This window comes from Monodelphis domestica, chromosome 3 (genome assembly GCF_027887165.1).
Source record: "Monodelphis domestica isolate mMonDom1 chromosome 3, mMonDom1.pri, whole genome shotgun sequence".
NCBI lineage: Eukaryota > Metazoa > Chordata > Mammalia > Didelphimorphia > Didelphidae > Monodelphis > Monodelphis domestica.
Window position 1 is genome coordinate 60,790,928 of NC_077229.1, and position 26,082 is coordinate 60,817,009.

Below are 26,082 nucleotides of genomic sequence, written 5' to 3' on the forward strand. Positions count from 1 at the left end.
AGTATAAATAGTGAGAAAGGCTTCTAAGTTGTCCCCATTGCAGGTGATACTCACCCATGGTTTTAAATAGATACTACATATTATTTTAAGGAAAGCCCCATTTATTCCCCTACTTGCGAGTTGTTTTGTTTTGTTTTTTAAACACACCTTCGGTCTTAGAATCAATACTGTATATTAGTTGCAGGTAAAAGGGTGGTAAGGGACTTGCCCTAGGCTAGAGAGGGCACACCAAGAGATTGGGAATAGACACCACAACAACAGGGGCGTGTCCAGAAACACGTGCGCAAAAAGGGGATGTGGCTAGAGAAGGCGGGTCAAGAGGGCGTGGCTCTCTCCTTCTTTCTGCCTGTGGCTCTTTTTTCCTGTCCTCCTGCAGATTCCCTGGAGGTCTGCAGGCTGTGGGGAGCCTGGCCACGCCCCCATTTCTTTTCTACAAGCCTAGGGGGAGAAGAAAATATGCCTGGTGCGCCCGCACTGTTTTAGGACGAAAAACAGCTTGGAATTCGGGACGTCTGATGTCCCGCTTTTCTTTCTTCCCGAAAGTCTGGGAAACGGAGCGCCTTAGATAGAGCTGAGGGGGCACAGGCACCACAGACCCTCTGACCCAAGGGGAGGGGCGGGGGCGGAGACCGGGCGGGCCCTCCGTAGGTGTAGAAGAATGAAGGGGAGGGAGGCGGGGCTCACACTGGAGGCTCTGAAGGGAGACTCTGGAGGAGGGGAGAGGGAGGGGACATAGGCCCGCCCGAAGGGGCAGGACCGGGCAAGAGGACTTCCGGGAAACCGGAAGTTAAGCTCCTACCCAGTCCCCCTCCTCCATTTCCAAAGATTTTCACGCCTCCCCTCCTTAGCCGGCCTTGGAACTTCTTGCGGCCCGCGCCTGAGGCCTCGGTAATCATGAAGTGTTGGCAGGGGACCGCTGAAAAGGGGTGCCGGAGTGGGGAGTGGCCAAAGGTAGAGGAGCCTGGCTCCTGCTGAGGAAGGGGGGAGGGCTGGAGGCAGAGAGTACTACTGAGTTCGAATTCTCCCTGTAGGGCAGACCACCTCCTGCCAGTGCCTCCTTGAGCCCAATTCCTGGACCCCCCCAAGCCGGGGACCCCTCCTCTCCCCCCCCACTCTGGAGATGGATGGGGCTGGCTGGGTTGCGAAAGGACTAGGGGCCTGAGAATTTTCCTGCAGCTTACAGCATATCCACAGGGCTGCTCTGGTGTCTGACCGGGGTCGACTTTAGCCTCCGGCTTCCTTTTCGGGAGCTCCTTTCCTGCTTAGACGGAGGTTTTCAGGAGGGCCAGTACTGGATGCAGTTTTTCTGCACCCTGTAAGGACCCCGGAGTCCTGCACCCCATACCCCCAACTCCTTTCCCCACCGCCACCCCCTCTGCTCCTGTCCCTTAGGCAGCCTTAACTTTAGTCACCCCGAGCATGCATATTCAGGCTAAATAAGGCAATAACGACCAGAGAGAGGGTTGAGAGCGAAGGGGAGTTAAGGAGGGCTTCCTGGAGGAGGCGAGATTGTCATTTGGACTGTAGGGAAGGTGGGGGAGCAGTGATCTGAACTGAGAGAGAGAGAGTTTGTCAGCCACCCATCGAGGACAGGCAGAGTAGGTACTCCTGGCCAGGAGCTGGAGGTGCTGTTCATGGACCCCCAGGAGGCTGGTGTGTCCCTGGGCAGTGGGTGTGGCAGGGAGGAGATGGATGGGGTCATTAGGGCTGGGAATGTCAAAGAACATCATTGAGGATATGATGGGGGTGCCTGAAGAACATCACCTCAGGGGTTGAATGGAGGCTGGTTGGAAGGGGGAAGAGAGCCTAGGAGGCCCTGCAGTCAGGAATGCAGGGTTGAGAGGAGGAGGATTGCCTTCCCCACAGGGAGGACTGCCCTCTTGCAAAGGGAGCCCCACCTAGGCAGCTGGGGAGCATGCCAGGCCTGCAGGGAGCAGGGCCTGAGCTCTAATGTGACCTCAGACCCTTCCTGTGCTATTGCTCCCTCTTTTGTCTTTGAACCAAGAGCCTGTCCTCTCTCCCTGGAGGGGCTTCCTGGCTGAAGATCTACCCCCTGGAGGCTGGCTGCCCCCCTGGAGCATTGGGAGGGACCTCCATTACTCCTCCACCCTCAGCCCAAGGGGGCCTTCAGCAGGCACTTGAGGACTTCTGGGATGGGAGAGCTCCCAGGTTGTCCTCCTGCAGCCCCTACCCCTGAGAGCATGGCTTTGGCTTTGGGCCAGTTTCTTCTCAGATGCGACCCACCTTTGCATCTTGGCCACATCCAGGCCCTGTTCCTGGTTATCCCCATGCCCCCTCTCCCCTTCCCTGTCCCTTCCTCCCCCTTCACCTGTCTCATTCAAACCCCCAGGTGGCCCCTCATTGTGGGCCTCATTCCCTCAGCCCCCATATCCCCTCTCCATTGGGGCTCTGCTCTCCCCCAGGAGTTCTCTGCTTCCCCCACCTCCCTCAGGCTGTATCTAGGCAGTCTAGGGGGAAGGATTTTGGAAGGGGGCTCTCTCCTGCCAAGCCTGGTGAGTGGTGGCCTAGGAAGAATCCCAACCCTGGGGTGGGGTCTAGAGGTTGGGGAGGGGTCTAGGAGGAGAGAGGTGTCATTCTAGGGGCCCAGGGATTCCTGACCCAGGTGTCCTAATCCCTATCTCCTGCTTTAGAGATTCCCCTGTGCTGCCCTAAGACCCAGCTCTCTGTAAGGATCCCTAAACTCTGCCTTTCTGCCCCCGGACTCCCCAGGAGCCAAAGCCCTTTCCTTGCCCCCTTCTTTGGACCCCTAGTCCTTGGACTGATCCCCATCAGGGCCCAGGCCTTGGACTCCCTGGATCCAGTTCCCTTTAGGCATTCCCAGCCTCAGCTGTGCCAGAGGGTCCTAGGTACCCTCTCCAGCTCCAAGGGAGACCCTAGCACTCCTTCATCCTGTTTCCCCAGGCTCAGTTGCCCGTCTGGGAACATTTGATTCTCTCCAGTGTGCCTGCCCTCCTTGCCCGGAGCTCTGTTGGACTGTATGCTTTCCCAGCCCTTCCCTTAGCTCCCTTTCCCCATGGTTCCCTGCTCCCCTTCTGGCAGAGCCCTCAGATTCCTTCCCTACCTGGGGGTTTTAGGCTCCCACCCTAAACACTGGGGGCTCCCCCTGGGCCCATCCCATATGGGATCCCATGGCCCTGCTGCCTTTTGGGGCTATGGGAGGATGGGAGAAGGCAGAGGGCAAAAGAGAAGTAACAGAGGGAGGGGGCTCATCTGCCCCTTCATACCTTCTCTCCCCAAGCTGCCCCCGCACCTCCCTCTGCTGGTAGCAGGCTTTCCCTTGAGAGTAGGCCTGGACTTTGGTGACTCCTGTGGCCCCTCACCCCTTGTGGGGCAACTTCAGGCCTGGGAAGAGAAGGGAAAACCTCTGCCCCTCTGGGTCCCTTCTCCCTCCCCAGCTCAGAGTGAAGAGGCCAAGGGCCTGACCCCAGGAGGGTGAGGCTGAGCCAGACCCCAAACTGGGAGGGAGATCAAGGCAGCTTTCTTCTCAGGTCCAACCGAGAGCAATTGACCCAGAGAGTGAGGACAAAGGCAGAGAGGAAGATGGGCTTTTCTACACTGGGGAAAAGAGAGGGACTGCCCCAGAAGAGGGGCTCCAGGCCAGCTTCTGGTGCTGAGAAGGGCAGAGAAGTCAGACATTCCCTGGGCCAAGGGAGGCCTGTTGGGAAGAATTTTGGCTGGAGCTCTTTTCAGGAGGTCATAAAGAGGGGGGAAGGGGCAGTACCCTGAGTGGGGAGATGTTAAGAGGAATTCTTTATTACTTTTTCAATTTAATGGGGGACCTGAAGGTCCTCTTACCCTAGAGATTTGTATTGATTAATTAGCCCACAGTTATAGGAGTAGAAGCCATAGAGACAGGAAGTGAGATAGGAAAAGGGCATAAAAAGGTGCCAGTATCAGTTGGTCAGTCTGTCAGTTGCTGACAGGTGGGGGGACGTTTGCTGCTGTGGGTTGGATTGGCAGTTTGTGGTTAGTTTAGTTTCTGGACCATAAAGATAGGGCTGAGCTTACTGAGAGGTGTTTTTGGCTTTAGCCTTTAGAGGGCTTTTGGGTTTTGGTTTGGGCTGTTAGGGTTTTTCTTCCTTGAACTTTTTAGAAGGTGGCTGGTCTTTGTGACAGACCTAATTGGAGTTGGATTAAATACTGATTGAGCTGGTTTTGATTGGGTTGGAACTTTGTAGGATGGTTGCTATTATTAGCAGTAGTTATAGGCAGTTTTAGGTAGTAAATATAGGTTGTTATAGGATCACTATTATATAGACATTAGGAAATTTTCTTTTTCTGCATCTTTCCTATATTTCCTTGACTATATTCATTTTACTATATTCTTTTACTATCTATTTTCATTAAACTTAATTGTTAATTGTTAAAAGCTGTTAGAAGTTTTTTCCTCCGGCTTAAAGGGGCAATATTTATTTACAACCCTACTATATTCTCATTAAAACTTAAAAATTATTAAAAGCTGCTATTTTTTTTTTGCCAGAATTCCTACTTTAACCCTTAAAGAGACAAGGCCAGGAAAAGATGGAGGAGCATCACCAGATGGACTCTCTGGGGCTACTTTGTTGCCTCTACAGGGAGCCAGCAGTCCCAGGGATGGCCTTTGAGAGGGATAGACTCTCAGCCCAGGTAAGTTCATTCCAGCCCCAGATGGGAGCCCCATCAACCAGTGAGGACCTTCCATGGCTTTGACAGAAGATGGGCTGGGAAGCTGCTTCCTCCTTCCTGCTGAGCCATTTCTGTACCCACACCCAGGAAAAGAGGAACCGTACTTCCCAACTCTCTTCTTGGCTTTGAGAGTGATTCCCTGTTCCATGGGCAGCTCAGACCCCAACAGCTCCCCCAGAGCACTGCCTCCCATGATGGATTTCTTCCTGGGCATAAGTGAGCATGGAGGATGACCACTAATTCCTTCTCTTCCCCTGTCTAAAGATGGTGGTAACACTCACACCCTCTTCCTCTGCTCCTTTTCACCTGTTGCCCCTTTTTTTTTAATTGAAAATTTTTATTTAATTAATTGATTTAGAATATTTTCCCATGGTTACATGATTCATGTTCTTCCCCTCTCCTCCTTGGCCCCTGCCAGTGAGTAATTCTACTGGGTTTTACATGTGTTGTTGATTAAGACCTATTTCTATATCATCAATATTTGCATTTGGGTGATCATTTAGAGTCTACATCCCCAATCATATCCCCATCGACCCATGTGATCAAGCAATTGTTTTTCTTCTGTGTTTCTACTTCCACAGTTCTTTCTCTTGATGTGAATAGCATTCTTTCTCATAAGTCCTTCAGAATTGTCCTGGATTATTGTATTGTTGCTAGTAGAGAAGTCCATTACATTTGATTGTGGCACCCCATATTAGTCTCTGGTTAGTATTAGTATATGGTTTCTCCTGGTTCTGCTCCTTTCACTCTGCATCAATTCCTGAAGGTCATTCTAATTCACATGGAATTCTTGCAGGGCATTATTCCTTTGAGTACAATAGTATTCCATCATCAACATATACCACAATTTGTTCAGCCATCCCCCAGTTTAAGGACATCCCCTCATTTTCCTGTTTTTTGCCACCACAAAGAGTGAGGCTATAAATATTTTTGTACAAGCCTTTTTCCTTATGATCTCTTTGGGGTATAAACCCAGAAGTGGTATGGCTGGATCAAAGGGCAGACAGTCTTTTAAAGCCCTTTGGGCAAAATTCCAAATTGCCATCCAGAATGGTTGAATCAATTCAAAACTCCACCTGCAATGCATTAATGTCCCAATTTTGCAGCATCCCCTCCAACATTTATTACTTTCCTTGCTGTCATTTTAGTTAATCTGCTAGGTGTGAGGTGGTACCTCAGAGTTGTTTTGATTTGCATTTTTCTGATTATAAGAGATTTAGAACTTTTTCATGTGCTTATTGATAGTTTTGATTTCTTATCTTAAAATTGCCTATCCATGTGCTTTGTTCTTTTATCAATTGGGGTATGGCTTGTTTTTAGTACAATTGATTTAGTTCCTTATATATTTGTGTAATTAGACCTTTGTCAGAGGTTTTTGTTATAAAAATTTTTTCCCAATTTGTTCTCTTCTAATTTTGATTGCATTGGTTTGGTCTGTACAAAACCTTTTTAATTTAATGTTATCAATATTATTTATTTTACATTTTGTAATTTTTTCTAACTCTTGCTTTGTCTTAAAATTTTTTCTTTTCCCATAAATTTGACAGGTAAACTATTCTATGTTGACCTAATTTACAAATAGTTTTCTTTATAATCAAGTCATTAACTCATTCTGAATTTATCTTGGTGTAGGGTGTGAGATGTTGATCTAAACCTAATGGATCCCATCAGGTTATCCAACACCATTCCCCTACTGACTCCTTTTCCCTCTTGAGTCTGTTACAGAGCAGAGTCTGAGGATATCCCCTGGTCCTTGCTGTCCTCAGGGAAGATATTGTCCCCTGGTGCTGCTCACTGATTTCTGCATCAAGTCTTTGAGTCTTCCCACATCACTCTAGCTCTTTTCTCTTTCCCACTTCTTAGCCCAAGTCAGTCAGTCTGGAGGAACACCCTCGTTTATGCTGGGCACTACTTAGCACAAAGGAAGGGAGAAGTCCTTGGCTGCCCTCCAGCCCCACCCCCATCCACTGGACTGACCAGGGAAATTCCTCAGCAGCCATATCCAAACAAGGCAGGCATTGTGGGAGGGAAGGCTCTAAGGGTTCTGGGGAGATTATTGGTTCTGGAGTGGATGATTCACCTGGGAATCAAAGGAAGCTTAGAGGCCAGAGGCAAGAGGGATAACATTCCCTACAGGGGGACAGACAGTCCCTGGAAAGGCCCAGAATCAGACAATGGAAGGTCTTGGCCAAGGTTCAGCCAGGAGGCCAGTGTCCCTGGATCAGAGGAGGAAGAGGGAGGTGTGAGGGGAGGGGAAGGGCCTGGAAGGGCAGTATATGCCAGTGGAGCCTGTTGTAGGATCTGGTATTGGGATGCCCTCTGACCATAATGTGCCCACACGAGGTTGAGGCATTGTTATTAAGACATAAGACACAAGTATTTACTGACCAAAGGATTATTAGGTATGAAATAAGACTACTAAACAATAAACATCACACTAAAACTCTGTGGAACACTTAATCCTGTTACTTTACTTCCTGATTTGATAACCTCTGGACAACCTTTACTCCATTGTACATCTTTAGTGTCCATTGTTGATAAACCTCTTAATGATTTACTGGACACCCCATTGGATAATTCAGATTTAATAATATTTAGAGATGATTCTTCATTTATGAGAGATGGCATGCATTATGCAGGAGCTGCAGTAGTTAATGAATTTAAAACTGTGGTCAGCTTCCTTACCCTCAAATGTAAGAGCACAAGGTACAGAACTCACAGCATTGAAACATTCCTGTATCATTGCAAAGGATAAAAGAGTTACAGTCTACATAGACTCCCAGTACACCTTCGTATATGTCATGCTATTGGCATGTTATGGCTCCAAAGAGGATTTTTAACCTCAGCTGGAAAATATAACGCAAATGCAGACATTATTAATGAAATTCTTTTTTTTTTTTAATAAAACCCTTACCTTCCATCTTGGAGTCAATACTGTGTATTAGCTCCAAGGCAGAAGAGTGGTAAGGGCTAGGCAATGGGGGTTAAGTGACTTGCCCAGGGTCACACAGCTGGGAAGTGTCTGAGACCAGATTTGAACCTAGGACCTCCCTCTCTAGGTCTGGCTCTCAATCCACTGAGCTACCCAGCTGCCCCCTTAATGAAATTCTTTATGCTCTCCAGCTGCCCATAGCCATAGCTGTAGTTAATTGCTCTGCACATACAGGTGGCATTGACCCTGTCTCTACAGGAAATGACCGAGCAGATTCCACTACAAAGCTAGCAGTCATAGAAGGGCCTGAATTAATTTTAACATTAACAACCACTGATGACTTAAATTTATCACTTTCCTATAATGAAAGGGAAGTGGAAACTTGGAAACAAAAATTTAAAGCAAAACAGTTTAATGGAGTATGGGTGTCATCTGAAGGAAAACCCTTGGTCCCTAGGAGTTTTTATCAACAAATTTGCCAATCTATTCATAAAAATGGTCATTTTGTCACCCAGGGCATCATGAACTCTTTTAAAAGAGTATGGATAGCCTCTGGTATAACTACTATAGCCTCAAAAGTATGTGCAACCTGCCCTACCTGCCAGGCCTTTAATCAACACACCTTTCATGGTAAAGCTTTTGGTGGACGTCCTCTCACCTACACACCATTTGAGCATTTATAAATCAATTTTATCTCTATGCTGACAGCTGGATAGTATGAATTTTTTCTGGTCATAGATGATCAGCTGACCAGATGGACTGAAGCATTCCCTACTGCTCAGGCCACATCTGCTTTTGTTGCCAAAGTCCTTTTAAAAGACATTATTCCCTGCTTTCGCCTACCAGCACATATTGACTCAGATATAGGAACTCATTTTACTGATTCAGTCTTATCAAAAATTTATTCATGTTTGGAGATAACTCCTAAATATTCTACACCATATCATTCCCAGAGCTCCAGCCAAGTTGAACAAATGAATAAAGAACCTTAAAACTATGATTGGAAAATTGTGCATGGAGATTCATTTGAAATGGCCTGAAATTCTATCTCTGTCCCTATTTTGTCTCAGAAGCAGACCCAGAGGTGATTTACATATCTCACCATCTGAGATGCTATTTGGACATTCACCTATTCAGCCACAACCATTTATCCCTGGCTATACCTCATTGTTAGGAGGGGATACAACCATTGCTACATATATCAGACAATTATAAACAAAACTGTGAGAACTCCATGACTCTGGAGCTGCTATTTAAGCAGGCCCCATAGACTTCTCGCTTCATGATTTAAACCCAGGTGATAGTGTGTATATAAAGAATTTCAAACATACTGGGTTGACTGAAACTGCTTATGATGGACCATTCCAAATCCTATTAATTACACTGATAGCTATTAAAATTGGGGAGAGGGACTCATGGATTCATTGTAGCCATGTAAAACAAGTACCCTCTGTTGATAATGAATAATTGACTATATTGGTAGTGTTTAACTATTGATTATGACTTCCTTATTGTTGGGTTTGTACAATTTTGTTGCACTTTATTCATGCCATACAGTTTTTTTTTTCCTTTCTCTCATTTTTGCATTTGAAGCACATGTAATTATATTGAAAAGATTTTCTTTTAACTATTTTTGAAATAAGCTAAGATATCCATTTACTTGGTATAAAAATGCAACCCAAAAGCTTTAGACTATGGAAATCTGCCACTTATTGATAAATATTATAGGCCTATGATTAATGATTGTGTCTGATTCTAGAAAATGGGATCAAAAAAGGAGCACAGACTTTATCTACATAGTACCATAGAAGCACAGATTTAACCTGAAAAGTGCCAAAAGAGCACACAGGTAAAAAAGAAACCAATCCATGTAGGATTGATGAACTTCTACACCAATATGAAAGGACTTGAACCTAGTGTGAGACTCGAGGTTGAGGACCTTGACATATGTTAAGATGCAGGACTCCTTGAACCACACTCCTTGTAAAATATTTTCTTTGAAAGTACCTAAAAATTGGGTAGTCTGGCTCCCTTATCCCTGAGAAATGATGAAATATCAGATCAGGAAGTCACATTTCCCTTTTTACACAAAAGTTTAGTTCTTTTTCTCTCTTATAGTATGGCAACTTCCTGTAGTCTTGGCTGCAAATGGGTAAGTGAAATATTACTGCATTCTGTCCTACAAACTTGTAGGATAAGATAAAAATTACTTTAATTGGACCCTAATAACAAGGGCCTGTTATGAATTTATTCTTTTTAATTCAGAAATTTTATGTAAATAGTTTTTGATATTTTGATTCTGATTTTGACTTTTTATTTCTCTCAAAAGCTTAATTCTTTTCCTCTATTTTGCTTTTATGTTTTTGATTTTTCTTTTGATAATTGACTCATCACCTATAATTCAACTACTTTGAGTTGATTCAGGTGTTGATAAGCACCCTCTTCAGGGGGGATGGTATTATATTGCTATTAAAAATAAAATTCATGATTTACATTTTGTTTGAGAAGAATTTCAGGAAAAGAAGTTTGCTAACTCCATGAATCCAGAAGAACAAAGTCTTTGAAAAAAGATGCTTGCAGAAACCTATATTGCATCAAGAAGATCCAGAATGAACTTTTGGGTGCAGTCGATTGAACAAAAAGAGAATTGAACATTTGTTGTAAATGTATATTTTTATACCAAAGGGGACTTCCCCCTAATTTGGCTTTTTGCCAGTGTGCCTAGCAAAACATTGGTTTTGCTTCCTCTCTTTTCTGTTTCTCTCTAACTATTGTAATTTCCTCTTAGAAATTGAAATATTGTATACATCTGTAGTTAGAAGGTTTTTAGGACTATAAGATGATTCTGTTAAATGATCAATGGAGAGACTAGTCTCCCAATGATCATCAGGGGAGAGTATGAAGATTGGATTTAGCTATCTCCTGATTGTAACAATGAAGATACTTAGCTCTTCCTTTATTGTGAAGATTGAATTGTAATCCACAATCTATTTTTAGATTTTAATCCCCAAAAGGTGAAAACTCAGTATTTTAAATAGATCTACCCATTTTAACTACAAAAAGGTGTTAAATAACTACAAAAGGTGAACTAACAAAAAAAAATGTGTTAAGTAACCCAAAAAGGTATAATCTAACCAAAGAAGGAGTGAACTAAAGAGTAGGCAGTTCTGGAGTAAAGAGTCTGCTATGATTGTTAGACATGAAAATTTAGGGGAGGTGACACAAGGGGAAAAGATCTTTTAAAAGAGGACCAGAGGCCAGAAGAAGATATTCAATTGAGAAGATCTAAGAGCTCTCTGACTCAGAGGACAGACTGGAAGACGGACACATGAGGAGTGACCAAAAGAGAGACACCTAGACTTCTTTCCATTTAGATGGTCACTGTTGGTGAGTGAAAGGCTGACTTAGTAACCCTGCCTTTCTCCGAGGTATAAACCTCCGAGAAAGGTCCCTGGCTCAGAGGAAGCAGGAGTTTCCCCTCTCTCTCTCATTCCTTAATATCTTCACTCTTTTGTAAATAAACGACCATAAATTCATTTTACTATTTAGAAATTAAATCCCTGGTGACCACCTATTTAAATATTCAGAGTCCAATTACAATTAAATTTAACATAGATCACATTCTTGATTCAGCTTGCTCAGACTGGGAGTGCCAGAGATCAAGAGATCAGGAACACTCAGAGAAAAACCTCCAGCCTGGAGAGCCAGTTAGTTCTGGGTGTGTGGGAAGGGTTACAAAAGCCTCCTCTCCTTCCCTCACCTCCTTTTTACATTCCCAGCTCCTTCCTCTGTGGCTTGGGCACTGGCATGTTGATGATTTTCACACTGATGATGCTGGCTGCACTGGGACATAGCAGCAGGGCAACAGACATATTACTCTGTGACACCTACATCACACCTTTGGGGCCCATGGGAAAGGGGGAATGGAAGTCCCCTAGATATTTCCTTTCACACAATAGAAACTCCTTGGAGTCCTTCCACAGCATCATAGAGCTGCTTTGCTCAAACTTGCATTGGGCTCTTAAAGACTTGGCTTCTAGTGCTGGCTCTGACACTGACAAAGGGCAGGATTTTTGGGCCCCTCCTTTCTCTGTGTATCAGTTTCCTCCTGTAACTGACCAGAGGTGGGCTCTTCATTCTGATGTGGCTTTCAGCCCTTTTTCCTCATGACTTGGGTTGCTCTAGGAGGTGATGACGTTCAAGGATGTGGCTGTGGACTTCACCAGGGAGGAGTGGCACCTCTTGTCACCTCCCCAGAAGGAGCTGTACAAGGAGGTGATGCTAGAGAATGCCCAGAACCTGCTCTCTGTGGGTAAGGAGCCCTCTCCCTGCTGCCCTAATCTGCCATCCAAGGGAATATGGTCCTGAGCAGGAGTCAGAGTTGTAAGCAGTTTTCAGTAATGAGGTAGGGATGAGGGCTGGTATGCTGAGTCCCAGAGCTAGGGCCCTCCTGCTGCCTGGTTCTCCTGTAAAAGGACTATGCATTATGTCATTGGACCTTAGAGGTTCCTTTGGTGCTTCTGAAGTCTGAGAACAATTGAATGTTGGAGAATCTCAGACGTGGAATTAATCTCAGAGCTGATTCCATCTCACCTCTCTCTAACTGGATATTGGGTTTCCAAACCCATCTAGAAAAACTCTTCAGGAGGGTTTTCTTCCTACCCTCTCCCTCTCTGGGGTGGATCCAGTCCTGGGGATCTCTTTGTCAGTTCTCTTAAATTCTTAGCTCACAGCTAATCAAGTGTTCCCAAGAGAGATGGTTTGCCATTAGCTTTCCTTCCTCTTGCCCTAAGCCTCCAGCAGAGTTAGTGAGGAAGGGTAGGAAGGAATAAAGCATTTATAATGACCTGCTCTTGGTCCAGGTTCTGTCGAGCGTTTTCTCCGTAATATTATGGTACTTCTTCCTTACCTTCATCTTCCTAATTCAGTGACACAATTATCCCCATTTTACAAATGAGGAAATAGATTCCATTAAGTGGCTTGTTCTGAGGCACCCATATAGGAGCTGTTTGTGGTGAAATGTAAACTGAGGCCTTCCTGCCTCTAATCCCAGGCCCCCTGCCCCCTCCCCTTCTAGCTGCCTCTCATTTCCAGATAATGGAGAACTATGGACTGAGTCCAGCCTTCTCTGGAGAAAATGCCCCAGAACCTAATGTTCTGGTTCCTGATTGGTCCCTGATCTCCTCTCTCTTCTCCCCACCCTAAATGCTGGGGAGACTGTCCTCCAGGAGGCCTCATATGCCTCCCACGGGCCCTGCTTGTCCTCCTCTGTGATTGTCAAGATGAATGAACAGGCTGAGAGGTAGCATCAGGCCCCAGGAGGATTGTTGAGTTCCCCTGGAGAGGAGACAGAGACTCCCCAAGAGAAGAGTCCATGAGTCTCAGAGATCAGGGAGGGAGGAGCAGTCAGGGTGATGGGAGAAAAGCCATTCCCTTGAGTTCCTTGTGTCTGGGGCTAACCCTCGAACCCAGTTTGGAAGTTTAGGAGTTTCTGTCAGAAAGGACCAGAACAGGATGGGGCAGGGAGAAAGGGGGAGCTGTTGCGTATTCAAGGTCCCCCAGCAGTGTAACAGTGACATCCTACCCTAGGCTCCTGCATTACAGACACTGAGTGATGAGGTCAGACTCCTGTGGGAACCCCATCATTAGATTCTCTGTGTGGAGTCATTGGATTCTCCAACCTTTCCATAAAGAGAAGTACGTGATGAGCTTTTCTCCAGCCTCCTGCCTGACTGATTCTCCCTTTCCCAGGGCTTTTAGGTCCCCCAGAAGATGCGATCTCTTATTTGGAGCAGAAGGAAGCCCCATGGATGCTGGAGCAAGAAGGCTTGAGGGGCTGCTGCCGAGGTGAGGGAGGGTAAAAGAGGTGTGGGAGAGCCAGGTTGAACAGAGACTTCTGTGTGCTCTGGTGAAATCAGGGATAGATTTGGTTACAGTAGGACCTGACTTGTAATTCTTCTTTAGAGGTTTTATCAGGGGCTCCCTGGGCAAGTGACTGAACTTACAGGCCTCAGTTTCCCCATCTGTAAGATGTTAGGACCCCCATTGCTTTCTTTCTTTGTTTATTAATTTTTTAAGCATTATTTTTTATTTGGTCAATTTCAAACATTATTCCTTGGTTACAAAAATCATTTTCTATTCCTCCCTGCCCTCCCCTAAACCCCTTCCATAGCTGACGCACAATTCCACTGGTTATTACATGTGTACATGATCAGAACCCATTTCCATGTAGTTGTTGTTTGCACTAGGATGTTCATTAAGAGTCTACATCCCCAATCATATCCCCCTCGACCCATGTAATCAAGAAGTTGTTTTTCTTTTGTGTTTTTACTCCCACAGTTTTTCCTCTGAATGTGGATAATGTTCTTTCTTATAGTTCCCTCCAAGTTGTTCAGGAACACTGCATTGCCACTAATGTAGAAGTCCATTACATTCTATTGTACCACAGTGTTTCAGTCTCTGTGTACAATGTTCTCCTGGTTCTGCTCCTTTTGCTCTGCATCAGTTTCTGGAGTTTATTCCAGTCCCCATGGAATTCCTCCACTTTATTATTCCTTTGAGCACAATAGTATTCCATCACCAACATATACCACAATTTATTCAGCCATTCCTCAATTGAATGGCATCCCCTCATTTTCCAATTTTTTGCCTCCACAAAGAGCATAGCTATGAATATTTTTTGACCTGCCTGGCTTTGGAATCAATACCGTATTTGTGTCATAAAAAGAATTTGGCAGAACTCCCTCTTTACTTATTATGTCAAATAGTTTGTATAGTATTAGGATTAGCTGTTCTTTGAATATTAATACAATTCACTTGCAAATCCATCAGGCCCTGGGGATTTTTTCTTAGGGAGTTCTTTGATGGCATGTTCAATTTCTTTTACTGACATGGGATTATTTAAGAATTCTATTTCTTCTTCTGTTAATCTAGGCAATTTATATTTTTGAAAATATTCATCCATATCACCTAGATTGGCATATTTATTGTCACATAATTGGGTAAAATAGTTTTTAATGATTGCCTTAATTTCCTCTTCATTGGAGGTGAGTTCTCCCTTTTCATGTATAATACTGTTAATTTGGTTTTCTTCTTTCCTTTTTTTTATTAGATTGACCAGTACTTTTTCTATTTTTTTTTTCAAAATACCAGCTTCTACTCTTGTTTATTAGTTCAATAGTTCTATCACTTTTGATTTTATTAATTTCTCCCTTAATTTTTAGGATCTCTAATTCGGTTTTCTTCTGAGGGTTTTTAACTTGTTTGCTTTCAAGTTTTTTGATTTGCACGTTCAATTCATTGACCTCTGTCCTCCCTAATTTGTTCATACGTGAACTCAAGGATATAAACTTTCCCCTGAGTACTGCTTTGACTGCGTCCCATAGAGTTAGAAAGGATGTCTGATCATTGTCATTTTCTTCAATGAAATTATTAATTGTTTCTATGATTTGTTCTCTAACCAATTTTGGAGAATCATATTATTTAATTTCCAATTAATTTTTGATTTGACTCTCCATGTACCCTTACTGATCATTATTTTTATTGCGTTTTGATCTGAAAAGGTTACATTTATTATTTCTGCTTTTCTGCATTTGTATGCCGTGTTTTTATGACCTAGTATATGATTAATCTTTGTTAATGTACCATGTGCTGCTGAAAAGAAGGTGTATTCCTTTTTGTCCCTATTTATTTTTCTCCATATATCTATTAACTCTAATTTTTCTAAGATTTCATTCACAACTTTTACCTCTTTATTTTTTGGTTTGATTTATCTAAATTAGTTAGTGATAGGTTCAGGTCTCCCACTAGTATAGTTTTACTATCTATTTCCTCCTTCATTTCTACTAGTTTCTCCTTTAGAAATTTGGGTGCTATACCACTTGGTGTATACCTGTTGATTAGTGATATTTCCTCATTATCTATACTCCCTTGTTTCAGGATGTATTTACCTTCCCAGTCCCTTTTAATCAGGTCTATTTTTACTTTGGCTTTGTCAGATATCATGACTCCCCATCTGTAAGATGTGACTGTTGGGAACCCTATTTCTTATTAGCTTCCTTTAGGGGATCCATCTGTGACCCTCTAAGAAGTCAGTTTTGGGGACTGAAGGGCCTGTAAGTCCTGAGTTTATCCCCTCTGAGCTCTTTAGTATCCAGTTCAAAGGTTAAATTTAATGGTTGGAATTAAATTATATGAAATAATGTGATCGCTGACATTATTTTATCTCAAGTCAGAAGTTTATTTATGAAAATAGAGAGGAAACAATAAAGTAGGGAAATGTGAGAGAGGTTTCTAGTCCTCAGTCAGGAGGGTCAATAGTGAGTAATTATGAGGCCTCCTCCAAGTTAGCAGCTAATCTCTTAGGAAACTAGGAAATGAATCAGTCCTTTTCACTCACCCAACAAAGTCATCCAGTAATCAGAATCTATGTTGAAGCTGAACTCCAAGCCCACAATCCAAGTTGTAGTCTCCTGCAAAACTCCCTTGATGACTCCCCAGTCATAAGACTTATTTTCAGAAGGCAGGCTATCTTCTTCAAGACCATCTCCTCAAACTGAATTCAGGATTTGCTTTTATGGTGACTCCTTATCTCTTTCCCTCTTAATAGAAACAAATCATAGCTTCTAAATAGTCTAACAGTGACCAGGGGGCAGTGTTTGTGGGAAGCAGTTCCCACCTTCTTGAGAGGTGAATACTCATTGAATGAGTTCATAGTTTCTGAGAGTGTGAACTCTTAAGAGAATTCAAAAGTTTCTGGCTGAGTTGGAAAAAAGGGTGGAGTTCTCCAGGTATCTTCCTGGCTTCTCACCTAGCACAAAGTATTCAGTAAGTGGTTTTCAGCTCCTCCTCCTAGTTCATCCTTGTGTTGATTCAATCAAAATGTAGACAAAGGAGAGTTAATTCTGTCTTCCCAATATAGAGGTATTTAAATTAGTGTTAAGCAAAATTTTAACTCCAGCTAAGCAAAGAGAATAAATGATTTCCTTTTCAGTGGTGTAAACTCAGAATAGACCAAGAGAACCACAAATTTCCTTTCCCACCAGAAACATGTATGAGTGATTGCTCTGTGCCTAGGCTAAGTTATAGGGGACATAAAAGACTCCAGTGGACATCTGCTGCTCTCCTGAAGCTCACCCTCTGCTGGAGCAGATAGCAGCATGACAACAGTTCTGCAGAAACTTTCTATATCCCAGCTCCAGAGCAGTCAATCAAGAGGGGGAAGGCTCTGAAGGGAAGGAGCACTAGAGAGGTCTAGTGGGGCAAGTGTCCTGGGGCTTCAGGAGAGCCACACTGAGTGGAGGAAAGTGTAGCAGAGAAAATAAGGGAAAGGCAGTTGTACAATTCACTGCAAATGGCCATGTCTAGCAGTTTAGCCCTGAACGCACGGACAGCTATAGAACAGTATTTCATGTGGAGGAAGAGATCAAGTGAGAGTGTTTGGAGCATTGGGAAGAAATGGTTTATTGGTTCCCAGAGGAAAAGAGTCATTAGCTCATTAGTGTGAAAGAAGCTGAAGATGAAAGAACAATGGGGCCTCTGCATGGAGGAATAGATGGGCTTAGATGAGAGATAGGATGTGCTTCTTTGCCCATGAAAAGAGATTTTCCTTAGCTAGAGAAATGACCTTTTTCTCTGATCCTTAGGCCAATGAGCAATAGGAGGCAGCAGAGCTGAGTGAGATGTGGAGGATAAGAGAGGTCTGCAGACATCCAGGTTTTGTTCAGTGAAATATGAGGCCAAGCTCTCAGCTCAGAAGGTGAGGCAGGGGGTGGGAATTAGCCATGAGGGAGAGCTGGAGACCAGGGAAATATTAGGTAGGCTACTGTGGTGGGTGGCAAAAGGAATCCATGAGGGAGATATCACAGGATTGCCTTGCCAAGGTGAGGACCCAGCTGAGGTCAGGGAGCCTCAATGTCGAGTGGAACCAGGCAGCTGGTATCCTGATTTATTTTGTCTCTATTGACCTGCTGCCAATGAACAGAAATGAAAACTGCTGCCTTTCTTGGAAGCAATTCAAGGCTAAGCTTTCCCCAAATCATCAGCCCCAGCCCATATCCTTGTCTCTGGGGTGCAAGGATTGTCCTGTTCTTGGACAGTCAGTTGACCACAGCACCTCACTTTAGAGAGATGAGAGCCTGTAGTGAAATCTCTGTATTCTTCAGGATTGGGTCTGCTCTAGTTCCGTTGGAGTTACTGTTGACTGCTGAAAAATAAGTGCCAGAGAGACAGAAACATGGGTGAGGCCAGAGCATGCATTTGCTGACTAGGAGAGAGACCAGAATGCAAAGATCCTGGTAGAGCTTGGGCCTGACATAAGTCATGGGGTCACTCATTAAAAATGTATTAAATAAGAAATATGTTCTAGAAACCCTGCTAAGGCCTGAGTTTGCAAAGGAAGGGAAACAGCTATCTAAGCTGTTCTGGAGCTCACAATCTAGAACCCAGTCTTTGAGGCGGTTTAGAAAGAGCAACAGATCCTGAATCTCGCTCTTAAGATGATCCAAGGAGAATGGACTGTTGGGGAATGTTAATGTATTTATTTATTTATTTTTACTTTAAGATATCTTTATTCTTGATCAAAGGAATACTCTTATTCTTCAGGAAGAAAAAGAAATATTCAACAATCATTTCTAAAGCTGCATTATATGCAACTCGGAGATTCAACAGATATCCCTTATAATTACGTTAAATATTATTTGAAATGTATCAGGACAAAGTTTACTTAAACATCAAATAATGGTGAAATGAACCCCTGAATTAAAAATCCTTGGTCTGCCCACCATGATTAACTAGGATAACTTACCACTGTGTTAGATTTTTAAAAACAAATATAAGACCTCTAAAGTTACCTCTCATCACAGGACATTCACTTTATGGAGAAAAAAAGGTTATAGTTTAAATAAAAAAAAACTGCATAGAGGCAATGAAAAATTTCTTTAGCCTATAAATTCACAAAGGGAGACTTTATATTTGAATTAAGATGTCAAATATATAGGAAGTGCAATTCATAAAAAAGAACTATGGGAAATGCAAATATCTGTTACTAAAGGAATCTTTGAACTAAGAATAACCACTAAGGTCAAATAATTTTTAGGGGGGCAGTTATATGAAAACTGAGCATTTGGGGGTGATATTTATAGACACAAGCAGGAAGTGTGTATATTGTACTCTTCTATATGCAGTAAATTTCTTGCAAGTTATTGTAGATTCCAATTTGTGGTTTCTTCATAATTTAAAAAGTCATACACATCTTCAGTACATAGAATAGTTTATTTATTCACTTTCTCAAAGTACTCTTTGGAAGCAGTAGGAGGTGACTTGATCATAGGTGAATCTGGTGTCCAGTTTGCTGGACAGACTTCTCCATGCACTTCCACAATCTGGAATTCCTTCACCAAACGAAGAGTTTCTTCTACACTTTGGCCCACAGGGAGATCATTGATACTTATGTGTTTAATAACTTCATTATGGTCAATTATGAAGAGACCTCTTATTGCAAACCCAGGTCCTTCGAGCAGCACACCATAGTCTCTGGATATTTGTTTGGTTAAATCTGATAGGAATGCAATATTCATGTGGCCTATGTCACCAGTCTTTCTTGGCTTATTTATCCAGGCAAGGTGGCTAAATTGGAAATCCACTTCACAATTCACATCATGAAATTCATTAGCTTTGTCATTAAAAGCAACGATTTCTGTTGGACACACAAATGTGAAATCCAGAGGGTACAAGAAAAGTACCAAATATTTGCCTTTAAAGTCAACAGGTCATCATTGAATTTTCCATTGACAACAGCTGTACCCTTAAAATGCGGAGCTTGTCGGGTGACAGCAGGCACATAAGCTGAAGCACTGGTGTGCTGAAGGCCTATTTGGGACTGGCAGCATTTGTGAGCATTACGTTGACTGGAAATTTGTTTCTGTTAGCAACAGACCTAAAGACTGCTGAAATTCCCAAGGAAAATGAACTCACTTGCCAAGCAACCGAAGCCCAGTGTAATCTCACGTCTGCCACCATCTTACAAGCGTGGCTAGAAATGCATTTAATTCAACAGGGAAATCAGGAACTAGAGGAGTGAAGAGAATGACAATTTTAGGAGAAAAGTAATTAAAGGAGGAAATTATCCAAATTCTAATGATAAAAACAAACATCATTTGTATATGACCCCTAGTATGTGTCATATACTTTATAAATGTTATTAGATACTCATAGGAACCCCAAGAGTCACTTGACATGGTTATGTCCAGATTGTAGTTGAGGAACCTGAGATCCACAGAGCTCCTGTTACTTGCCCAGGGTTAAAAGTCCTAGCATGTTTCTGAGATGCAATGAGAATGTAGCACCAACTGTATTCAATTTTTAAGAATAATATCATGAAAAAGTGAGTATCTATATAAGGTGGGAAATGGGAAGAGAATTGTACGAACTTTCGTGCCCATTTCCTTACAAAAGCATTATGGACTCAGCTTACCGTATGGGACATTTTTAAACATGAGAAATGCCATGTTTATCTTTAATATTGTATTTAGTAGAATGATTTTATTTTAGTGAAAACAGGCCTTTAAAGAAAAGTAATGGCTGCTCTTAAGGCCTAAGTAACAGAACAAAATCTTTCATGCCTTCAATAAATGCAAAAAAGAGTGCTAAATTTTGTTATCTGATCTCAGATACTGGATGAAAAAAATAAGGTCAAAAGCAAAGATCAAGGGAATTACATAATGCTTTCAGAGAAGTTAAATATATTTAGTCTACATGCACTCAGTGGTGTCATACCTAGGAAGAGGATTAAATGTATAGACAATGAAAATGAAAGCAAAAAGATTGAAACTGAATTTTCTAGTACTGTGGACAGAGTATACCCAGCCACAAGATTTGGTCTCAGCTGCCAGGATTTCGGGTAGTCACTCATCCAGCCTTTCTGAAGTCATGGTCTCATTATAATAAAGCTAACCTGTCCAAAACCCCAGATTTGTTATGAAGAGCTAATGAGATCACGCAGGAGGCTTTTTGTTATTTAAATAGTTCTTTAGGTTTGATGTAATAGCATTTTCAAAGGATAGATTGTGCCCATTTTAGTTGGACTACTTTTCTTCTTAACTGAGGAATTTTGATAGAAAGCAGTTCATGTTGACAGTTGAGGATAGACAATTAGAGTTATATATGTGTATATGTTGCTGTATATGTATGTTTTACTATTTGTTTCTTTTAGAAGGAGAGATCCGACCTGAAATGAAGGTGAATAAAACACAGATGAGTCATTCTATGGAAGAAACGGACCTACAAAGATTCAAGAGTGATGATCCCGATAGCATTACTTTCAAAGAATTCATTGTTGCACCTCAAAATTCATCTCATGTTGAAGAACAAAGAAAGCACACTGAAGAAAAATGTAGTGAAAGTAATGACTGCAGAAAGACGCTTATGCATAGCACCAGCCTTGCTGGATATCAGAAAATCCATAATGGAGAAAGACCTTATGAATGCAAGCAGTGTGGAAAGACATTCAGTCGGAGCTCCAGTCTTGTTGTACATCAGAGAACCCACACTGGGGAGAAACCTTATGAATGCAAACAATGTGGAAAGACATTCCGCGTGAGCTCCCATCTTGTTGCACATGAGAGAATCCACACTGGGGTGAAAACTTATGAATGCAAGCAATGTGGAAAGACATTCACAATGAATTACAACCTTGCTGTACATCAGAGAATCCACACTGGGGAGAAACCTTATGAATGCAAGCAGTGTGGAAAAACATTCACAAATAAGTCCTATGTAGCTGTACATCAGAGAATCCACACTGGGGAGAAACCTTATGAATGCAAACAGTGTGGAAAGACATTCAAAATGAAATCCACTCTTGCTGTTCATCAGAGAATCCACACTGGGGAGAAACCTTATGAATGCAAGCAGTGTGGAAAGATATTCAAAATGAAATCCAGTCTTGCTGTTCATCAGAGGATCCACACTGGGGAGAAACTTTCTGAATGCAAGCAGTGTGGAAAGATATTCCATCAGAGTTCTGATCTTGCTATACATCAGAGAATCCACACTGGGGAGAAACCTTATGAATGCAAGCAGTGTGGAAAGACATTCAGTCGGAACTCCACTCTTGCTGCACATCAGAGAATCCACACTGGGGTGAAACCTTATAAATGCAAGCAGTGTGGAAAGACATTCAGTCGGAGCTCCACTCTTGCTGCACATCAGAGAATCCATACTGGGGAGAAACCTTATGAATGCAAGCAGTGTGGAAAGACATTCCGTTGGAGCTCTGATCTTGCTATACATCAGAGAATCCACACTGGGGAGAAACCTTATGAATGCACACAGTGTGGAAAGACATTCATAATGAAATACAGTCTTGCTGTTCATCAGAGTATCCACACTCAGGTGAAACCTTATGAATGCAAACAGTGTGGGAAGGCATTCAGTCAGAGGTCCCCTCTTGTTATACATCAGAGAATCCACACTGGAGAGAAACCTTATGAATGCAAGCAGTGTGGAAAGACATTCCGTCGGAACTCCACTCTTGCTGCACATCAAAGAATCCACACTGCGGTGAAAACTTATGAATGCAAGCAATGTGGAAAGACATTCCGTCAGAGATCTGATCTTGCTATACATCAGAGAATGCACACTTGGGAGAAACCTTATGAATGCAAGCAGTGTGGAAAGACATTCGGTCAGAGCTCCACTCTTGCTATACATCAGAGAATGCACACAGGTGAGAAACCTTATGAATGCAAGCAGTGTGGAAAGACATTCACAGATAAATCCTATGTAGCTGTACATCAGAGAATCCACACTGGGGAGAAACCTTACGAATGCAAGCAATGCGGAAAGGCATTCACAGATAAATCCTATGTAGCTGTACATCAGAGAATCCACACTGGGGAGAAACCTTATGAATGCAAGAAGTGTGGAAAGACATTCGCAATGAAATCCAGCCTTGCTTTTCATCAGAGAATCCACACTGGGGTGAAACCTTATGAATGTAAGCAATGTGGAAAGACATTCCGTCAGAGCTCTGATCTTGCTATACATCATAGAGTCCACACTGGAGAAAAACCATATGAATGCAAACTGTGTGGAAAGACATTCATAGATAAGTCCTATGTGGCTGTTCATCAGAGAATCCACACTGGGGAGAAACCTTATGAATGCAAGCAGTGTGGAAAGATATTCAGTTGGAGCTCTGATCTTGCTGCACATCAGAGAATCCACACTGGGGAGAAACCTTATGAATGCAAGCAGTGTGGAAAGACATTCAGTCGGCGCTACAGTCTTGCTGTACATCAGAGAATCCATACTGGGGAGAAACCTCATGAATGCAAGCAGTGTGGAAAGGCATTCACAATGAAATCCAGTCTTGCTGTTCATCAGAGAATCCACACTGGGGAGAAACCTTATGACTGCATGCAATGTGGAAAGACATTTGCAGTGAAATACAGTCTTGCTGTTCATCAGAGAATCCACACTGGGGAGAAACCTTATGAATGCAAGCAGTGTGGAAAGGCATTCCATCAGAGCTCCAATCTTGCTGTACATCAGAGAATTCACGTGGGGAGAAAACTTAGGTATACAGGCTATATGGAAAGATCTTCACATTTAGCCCCAGACTTGCTATAGTTTGAATGAAATTTACCATCCCTTCTTTCTTGGGCAGCATACCTGGTAGGATTTTGAACTTGACTTAGATGGGAGGATTGCGTGATGGGACCCATTGAGGATAGAATGGTAGCAGGGAAAACACCGAATTAGAGTTGAAAGGTCACAATGAGGGCAGAGTGATGTCTCCTGGACTGTCCCCTTGACTGCTCCCCTGTGTGACTCAGGCAAAATAGAAACCCAAGGTGAGCTCCTAAGACAATACTTGTGAGAGTTAATTTTGATGTTTTGATAAACTGAGTCAAAAGTAGCTATTTAAACTCTTTCAGCTGTCTGGGCTTACCTGTGAGCATTGCTAGGGCACCCTCATAGTGCCCACAGAATAGCAAGCTAAATGGAGCAATGAGGAAGGTATGTCTCCTATTTTTCTATCTTTTCTACCCACTTCGTCTGATTAAACAACATTTAGGCCAGTCTCATAATTTTCCCTTGTATACCATACTTCATAGCAACCACACTCAGCTTTCCTTTTGCTTAAAATCAGACAATTCCCTCTATATCTTAAGGTCTCCTAAGATTAGGGCCCAATGGGAATGTGTTTTAGACCTAAAGTGTGATCCCATAAGAAAATTAAAGGAGCATTGAATAATTTATCTTTCAGATCAATTTATGGATAAGGGAAGGATTTATGACCATGCAAAAAATGGATAACATTATAAAGTTTAAAATACATAGTTTTTATATTAGATTTAAAACTTTTGTATGAACAAAACTAATATAACCAAAATTAAAAGTGGAAAGGAGTTATTATTTGCTTTACAACAAGATGTCTAATTAAATACTTCAGTTTTTAAAAATTATAACCCTATTCACAAATACCTGAATTCATCATTTCTTGGCATCGGATCTACAGAGGAGTATATTCAGGAAGGACATAATGTCTATGGTCTATAGAAATTTCAAATTAACACTATTTTCTATGTTTTCCTCAAAAATTTGTATGAAGCAAAAATTAGAGAATAACCAATGTTACTGTAAATTTCAACTATGAAATAAAATTATTGGCTTTGCAGTGAGTTCTATTCAGTTGAATGCATTATCATAATAATTATCTTACACAGAATATCGCCATGCATCTATGAGCTTCACACACTAGACTGATTGTACTTAGTGGCTATGTAATATAACTGATAGAATTACACTTATTATACCATTTCTATAGCTACAACTTACATGTCAATTTTAAAGCCAATTTTGCTTTGAGGTCTGTGGTACATATGTAACAAAATAGTTTTTATTGAAATAAAGTAGATGATGATCTTTCACATAGTCATGTTAGTGACAAGTGCTGATTAACCTGGTAAGTTTAAAAAAGATCACTATGAGTGGTAACTTTGTCATACTCACTTAGGGACTTGGAGACTTTACTGATAATTATGGTGGAATAATAAGAGTCCACAGTTTTGGTTAACTGATATGTGAAAACAAAAATAGCCCTCCACCCTCCTTGTGACTCGTCTTGTTTTAGAAACACGACCATTCTTCCTCTTTTTGTTTCACCGTTTTTTTATTGTAATAAGGAAATTAGGATTTTAAAATAGTGATTAAAATAAGATATTTGATAAATCTCTTAGGGTACAAGCAAGTTAGAGAACAGTGCATGAGATCAGAACTTAGAAGAAAGAACACAGGTAAAGGTTCTGTTTGTTGGTGAGGTCCTCTCTAGGTCACTTGGACTGAATCCCTGAGCTTCAGATAGTGAGCTTGGTCTTTTTCTGGCTGCTACTGGAGAGAGACACCTGAAACTTTACTCTTGACTGGTGAAAGGGAAGAGAGAACTGAAAACCACCTAAAGAGATTCTTATTCCTTATTTTCATATTGTTAAACAATATATTGAGCTGGGGCACAGGAATCAGAGGATACATCCTTTGATTTTCCAGACCCTGATCTCCTACTACCTGTTGTTCCTATCCACTACCTCCCCCCATACTGATGAACCCCATGTTATTATAAAGGTGTGTAATACCTATTATGATTGTCTTCTAGACATTGGAGCTTCCAAGTCTGTACTGAAGAGTACACCTGATTTACATTGTTATTCCATTGGCTCAGAGAATGTAATGGGAGTGTCAGGGATACCTCAAAGTGTTAAAAAGCTTTCCCCTAGAATGGTGTCTGTAGGACCTCTAGCAGTACAGCATTCCTTCCTTTTGGTGCCTGACTCTCCTTTAAATTTGCTGGGGAGGGACCTTCCATGCAAACTCAGAGCCACAATAACTTTCTCCCCAGATAGTTCCTTATCATTGGAAGTTCCTTAGGAATCTTTAAAATTACTCCCTGTACTTCTCTCAGAGAGTCAGGAGGGGAAAGAGCATCCCACCTGCAGATATACCAGAGTCTCTTTGGGCCACATCTTATGTAGGCTTACTTAAGTCGGCTGTACCTGTGCAGATAAAAACTAAATCTAGTCCACCTCCTTCCATCCCTCAGTATCCCCTCTCAAAAGAGGCATTTGAGGGTATTACCCCAGTAATAAACTCATTAATTGACTACGGAATAATAATCCCTAGTAAATCTGAACACAATTCACCCATCCTGCCCGTTAAACAAAAATACGGCCCGATGGTAAGCACCTCTATAGATTCATACAGGATTTGAGGGCTGTGAACAACCATGTTATAAAGAGACACTCCTTAGTTCCCAACATACATACGATTATTTCTTCTATTCCTAGTACATCTACATACTTTACAGCAGTAGACTTATGCTCAGGCATTTTTCCATACCCTTCATGAGAACTCCAGGCATATCTTTGCTTTCACCTGGAAGGGCCCCCAGTATATATGGAGTTGTC

At 42.3% G+C, this 26,082-nt stretch overlaps 2 protein-coding genes and 1 pseudogene across 7 annotated transcripts in view; 2 read left to right on the top strand and 1 right to left on the bottom strand.

Annotated features, from left to right (window-relative positions):
• The window catches only part of LOC107651962 (zinc finger protein 420-like), a 106,606-nt gene that overhangs the window by 41,884 nt on the left and 38,640 nt on the right, over positions 1-26,082 (top strand). The gene's annotated exons all lie outside the window — the stretch shown is intronic.
• Positions 739-24,303, top strand: LOC100027742 (zinc finger protein 420-like). Of its 6 annotated transcripts, none has more exons than XM_007489586.3 (5): positions 739-888; positions 4,502-4,647; positions 11,804-11,930; positions 13,370-13,465; positions 20,829-24,303. In XM_007489586.3, the coding sequence occupies exons 2-5, from the start codon at positions 4,543-4,545 to the stop codon at positions 23,246-23,248; spliced, it is 2,748 nt and encodes a 915-aa protein (XP_007489648.1). In that variant the 5' UTR covers positions 739-888; positions 4,502-4,542; the 3' UTR covers positions 23,249-24,303. The 6 variants fall into 6 exon arrangements, with proteins under 6 accessions (XP_007489648.1, XP_007489649.1, XP_016287800.1 ...); XM_007489587.3 differs by having other exon boundaries at positions 764-951; XM_016432314.2 differs by lacking the exon at positions 739-888 and adding an exon at positions 3,079-3,453.
• On the bottom strand, positions 18,335-19,726 carry LOC130458237 (thioredoxin-dependent peroxide reductase, mitochondrial-like; annotated as a pseudogene).